Source organism: Tasmannia lanceolata, unplaced genomic scaffold (genome assembly GCF_043159265.1).
Source record: "Tasmannia lanceolata isolate RefF3 unplaced genomic scaffold, GAP_Taslan_0.1 ptg000012l, whole genome shotgun sequence".
NCBI lineage: Eukaryota > Viridiplantae > Streptophyta > Magnoliopsida > Canellales > Winteraceae > Tasmannia > Tasmannia lanceolata.
The window spans coordinates 12,788,205-12,794,102 of NW_027518689.1; the positions used below are offsets into that span (position 1 = coordinate 12,788,205).

A 5,898-nucleotide genomic window follows, 5' to 3' on the forward strand; every position below is an offset into this window, starting at 1 on the left:
GGGCCCATTTTTGTGAAAAAATAAAACTTAAGATGAAGGCCCATCAATGGAACAATTTAGGATCGTCTACAAAAATGGCTCGGGGGACACAATCCTCTTGTAAAATGGCCCATTCTAAATGGACGGTTTAGATCATCCTATGAAGCGGGGCCTGCTATGGCGTTTTCAATGAGAGCTCAACATTCAATCTTCGTCCAAATTAGAGTGGCTAAAATAAAAATCATATGCCACATGGAAAGTGAATCATATGCTGTCTAAATTGAAGTAGTATGAAGGCTATAAAAATGAAATTCTAAATTTTGCCGAATAGAAAAAAGAAGGATGACATCTTCAAGAATGGCTTTATTTTTTCTATAAAACTTCAGTTGCTAAAATCAGAAGCTACTTGTTTTAAGTAACTCTCCTCAAATATAGAAGGTGGAAGATTCTAGAGGAAATTGGATGTTGCTGCCATTGGTATTTTAAGAAGGAAATCAAGAAGTTTTGGGCGAAGAAAACAGAGTAGTCGGCAAAAATCTTTGGGTATAAAACATCCTCTAACTCTCCATCTCAATCACTTCTCTTGTTGTTTAGCCGCATCATCCTTCTCCATTATTTGGTATTGGTAGCTTTCACCATTATTTGATGTTAGTGGCCCTCTGCAATGAATTAAAATAAGATTTTCCATCTCCCTCTTTAATTTTCCTCGAGCTGATTGACTCCCTTCGAAGAAGAATTTCCAAATTCTCTCTCGTCTCCTCTGATCAAGATTATTTAATCTAAAGAGGAATGTCAAATTCCAGGCTTTAAGGAATTTCAGATTCTTTTGGGTCAAACACAGTAGACATTAAACCCACTTCGAGCACATCAGGCATTAAACACAAATAAAAACGCATATCATATTCAGCCCACAAATTGTTATAGTATTAGGGTTTAAGCCAGGATGCTTAAAGCATTACACCCAAGGTATCTAGTTTGGAATACCAAGTTTGTTGCCTCCAGCCCCTATATATAGAGATACACTAGGGTTAGAAGAGGTTAATGGGCTCCAGCCCAAATGGGCCCACTACACCTGGTCCATTACCTATTGGGCTTATATTAGAACATACATGGGTTATATGATATACCCAACAATCTCCTCCTATGTTCTATATATAGCACAATCCAATAGATAGATAATGTGATGTCCAAACAAAATTATTGAATCATCCATATCACCATATCAATAAAGATTTGTAATCCAACTGAAAACAAAAATACTTTAAAGAATAACCAAGAGTTTTAGAAATAATCTAAACTCAAACATAAGCAGTTTTATATGTAGGTGAACTATTTAATCAACGGAAAAGAAAATAATAGTTCCACTGCACTATAAGGATTCACTCATCAAGTAAGTCATCCTCATCAAGATCCAAATTGAGGCAATCTCCTCCAATTTCGCCAATTCCTGTAAATTATCAAATATGAATTTCATTAAAAAATGAATCCAATCATTTGTGTATTTTACTAAAAGTATCTAGTTCTACCAGAAGAACTTAGTACAATTTCATAATGGCTGAAAAATAAATATCAATATCAATAAGCATCAATGTCAAGTTTCAATCAAGAACCAGACCTAAACAGTTTCTTTACAAAGAACCATTCCATGTTTCCATTTGGAATGTTACAGGCATCATATCCAAATTGAGTTAAGCTGTATCATCAAGTTTGGAATGAAACAACCTTTCCCAAGAAGGACATGTCATCAAATGTGGAATGACATAAAGATAACTGTAAACATCATTGAAACATATCAAGTGCTTATCTTGGCCAAGATAGGGAGATTCGAAAAATTCAAAATAATATGAATGTAGGTTAAGACACGTCTACACAGTCTTTAACCCCATCTCCCCCACAGTTTTGAATATTCGATCTTTGTTCAGTCCCTTCGTAAGAGCATCGGCCATATTATCCTTCGATCTCACATCAACCAAAGTGATAATACCTTGTTCTAGAAGATAATTCAGCGTGGCATGTTTCAGCCTGACATGTCTCCTCTTACCATTAAAGAGTGAGTTTTTCACAATCGTAATTGTAGCTTGATTATCACAGAACAAACTTAAAGAGTTAATCTTTAAATGGGTCAATGGAATGTCCAGGATCAGATCTCTTATCCACTCTGCTTCATCTCCTGTAGAAGCTAAAGCATAAAGTTCCGATTCCATAGATGACAGAGCAATACAAGTCTGTCTCTTTGACTTCCATGCAACAGCGGCTCCACCCAGTGTAAAAACATAACCACTGGTAGATTTACTGTCTCCTAATTCTGATCCCCATGATGCATCAGAATACCCTTCCAGGATAGGAGGATGGCCAGTATAACATAGAGCATATCCTTGAGTACCCTTAAGGTATCTCATCAGCCTCATAAGGGCATCCCAGTGCTCATGGCCAGGATTACTAGTGAAACGACTCAGCATGCCAACTGTAAAGGCTATGTCTGGTCTAGTGCAACTCATAGCATACATGAGACTACCAATCAGTTTAGAATAATCTAACTGATTCACACTGTCTCCTCCATTAGAGATCAGCTTCTTGGTATAATCAAATGGTGTCTCAATCGGTTTACACTCACTGTATCCCCATGTAGAAAGTAGTTTTTCAATATAATGGGCTTGGCTAAGAGTAATCCCTTGCCTTTCAAAACTTACTTTCATACCAAGAATGGTGTCAACCACACCAAGATCTTTCATGTCGAATTCTTGAGCCAAAGTGGTTTTCACGTCACTCACTACAGAGAGATCGGAACCAAGAATCAACATATCGTCTACATACAAACAAATAATCGCAACCTTATTCGACACAGAACGATAGTAAAGGCATTTATCTGAATAACTGGTCTGAAAACCAAAGCTCTTTACTACCTTGTCAAATTTTTGATGCCACAATTTAGGTGCTTGTTTAAGACCATACAAAGATTTGTATAACTTACAAACTCTGTTCTCAAAACCTTCCATGACAAACCCTTCAGGTTGGTTCATGTAGATTTCCTCTGTGAGGTCTCCATTTAGGAAAGCCGTTTTTACATCCATTTGATGCACAACATACTTCTCAATAGAAGCTAAAGCAAGAAGAATTCTTATCGTTGCCAAATGACAGACCGGTGAGTAAACATCAAAGTAGTCTATCCCACTGACTTGAGTATAGCCCTTAGCTACTAAACGTGCTTTATACCGAGCTATGGATCCGTCAGGATTAAGTTTCTTCTTCAAAATCCACTTACAGCCCACAGTCTTAGCCCCTTTTGGCAAATCGACTAGCTGCCAAGTTTGATTTTGTAGCAGAGAGCTCATTTCATCATCAATGGCTTCTGCCCACAACAAAGAGTCCCTAGATCTCATCGCTTCCTTATAGGTTGATGGATCATTCTCTACATGATAGGTCACAAAGTCCTCACCAAAGTTCTTGGGTACTCTATCTCTTGTAGAAACCCTTAAAGGTTCTGATGTAGAAATCAGTGTAGGACAGGTGTCAGAAGTATTCTGTTCAAACTCTACATGCGATTCTGTAACCATCTCAGTATCGCCAGGTAGGTTCAAACCATGATCTCTGAGAAATTTATTCTCAAAGAATACTGCATCTCTAGATTCTATAACCAAATTGGTAGATAGATCCAAAAACCGATCAGCAGCACTATCTTCTGCACCACCTAGATAAACACAAGTGTTTGTTCTAGGTCCTACCTTAGGTCTCCTAGGGTCTTGTATCCTCACATAAGCAATACAACCCCAAGTCTTAAGAGTGTCATATCTACAAGGATGTTTATGCCATAACTCATAAGGAGTAGTGGTCAACTTAGAGTGGTGTACTTTATTCAGGATGTGATTTGCAGTTAAAACTGCTTCTCCCCAATAGCTAGTAGGCATGCCAGCTGTCAATAACATAGAGTTTAACATTTCAGTTAACGTCCGGTTCTTACGTTCAGCTATGCCATTAGATTGAGGTGAGTAAGGAGCAGTAGTTTCAAGTATTATGCCCTGAGAGGCACAGAATTCCTTGAACTCTGTCAAAGTGTATTCTCCTCCTCTATCACTCCTAAATCGCTTAATTTTCAAGTTCAATTGATTTTCAACACGAATCTTGAAAATTTTAAATTTATCAAAAGCTTCATCTTTCGATTTTAGGAGATAAATATGACAATATCTAGAAAAATCGTCTATAAATGTGATTAAATACTTCCGACCACCTCGAGTAGTGAAACTTTTAAAGTCACAGAGGTCAGAATGTATTAACTCAAGAAGTTGTGTGCTCCTAGAAACCGAACGAAAAGGTTTTCTAGTGATCTTGGTTTGTGCACACACTTCACACCTGTCAAATCTAATCGATGTATCTAAAGGTATATTATAAGTTTTAGCAAGTGTGACCATTTTCCTATAGTTCACATGTCCCAATCTAGTGTGTAACAACTTAGGATCAATCAAAGTGGAACTAACCTGACTAACGGTTTCATTTGCTAAACTCAGTCTATACATACCATCGATTAAGAAAGCACAGCCAAAATAATAAGAGTTAACAGTTAAAGTTACTCTACCACCCAAAAAAGATGAACACATGCCAGCATTGTCTAAAAGACTAATAGAAATTAAATTCTTTTGAATAGCAGGAACTACTTTAACATTTTTTAAAGTGAGTATTTTACCTGAAGAAAGGACCAGGTTCGCAGTTCCAGTGTGAGTCACCTGTGCCTCAGCTCCACTAGCCACTGTAACGGTCTCTTTCACGCCAACGGCATCCGTAAGAAGTTTCTTTGAGTTGCAAACATGGCAGGTGGCTCCTGTATCTAACCACCAGTCTGAAGAAGTACTGGCCTTACCATTGCCTAACATGGCAATAAAACTCTTAGGCGCAGCACTGCCCACCATCATATGAGCTTCCTTTTGTGGTGTGTCAGATTTAGCCTTCTTAGGTTGTTTACATTCTGCAGCAAAGTGACCCCATTTCCCACAGTTGTGGCACTTGCCCTTCTTTTTCTGAAAGATAGTCTTTTTGGCCTCCAACTTGGGATGTTCACTTTTAGGTGACTTGGATTTCCGAGGAAATTTCTTGGGATATGTTACCGCGTTAGCAGCAGACTGTTGCTGTCTAACCATCTCCAAGTTATTCCTAGCTCGATTCTCATCTTCGATTCGAATGAATCGTTTGAGATCATCCAGTCCCACTTGCACCTTTTTCCGATACATCTCGGTTTTGAAAGAATGCCATGCAGATGGTAATTTATATATAATTGCACCCACAAGAAACGAATCACAGACAGCTATTTTTTCATTATTCAACTTAGATCTCAAAATCTCTAGATCAGTAACTTGAGGAGTGATTTCCTTGTCTTCTTGAAACTTGAAATCCATGAATTTGTCCACCAGATGGGTCTTGGACAATTCCTCCTCCTTCTTGAATTGAGCATCTAAGTTGTCCCATATTGCTTTAGCAGTGTTAAATTTACTATAAGTTTCTGCAAGACGATCTGAAAGACAATTCAACAAGTAGTCTTTGCAGAAATCCTCATCTCTAAGCCATTGAGATTCATCAACGTCTTCATCCGTCTCAGCAAAGGTACTCAAAACAGTGTAGAAACAGTTCATGTATTTTAGACTGAATTGAGTCTTTCGCTTCCATGAGGTAAACTCAGATCCACCAAAGGAGTGAAGTTTGACCATCTCAAAAGGCATAGAGATCTTTTCCATTTTAGAATTGAGAATAAAAAATTGGAAATAGTGCACCTGATTGGCGAACCGCGAGAACCCAATCCAAGTTGAAATCAGGAACCGAATCAAATCCAAGAACCAACTCCAAAGCACGAAAACCGAATCACAAATTCTGCGTGAATGGAACCGCGGAGAACGTTCGCAAAAACTCGCGAGAACCGGCGGTGAGAAAACCCAA

The 5,898-nt window shown here is 38.2% G+C and overlaps 1 protein-coding gene across 1 annotated transcript; it reads right to left on the bottom strand.

The window, feature by feature from the left end:
• Positions 1-1,165: 1,165 nt before the first annotated feature.
• Positions 1,166-5,597, bottom strand: LOC143888558 (uncharacterized). Its single transcript, XM_077393006.1, has 2 exons — positions 4,658-5,597; positions 1,166-1,426 (listed from the first exon to the last, which is right to left on the bottom strand). Exons 1-2 carry the CDS (start codon positions 5,595-5,597, stop codon positions 1,359-1,361), a joined length of 1,008 nt encoding a protein of 335 aa, XP_077249121.1. The 3' UTR covers positions 1,166-1,358.
• Positions 5,598-5,898: the final 301 nt, after the last annotated feature.

Coding starts and splice junctions, on each gene's coding strand:
- LOC143888558 (XM_077393006.1), bottom strand. CDS start 5,597: ATGAACTGTTTCTACACTGTTTTGAGTACCTTTGCTGAGACGGATGAA. Junction 1,427..4,657: donor GAACCTGGTCCTTTCTTCAG/GTAAAATACTCA, acceptor GATAATTTACAG/GAATTGGCGAAATTGGAGGA.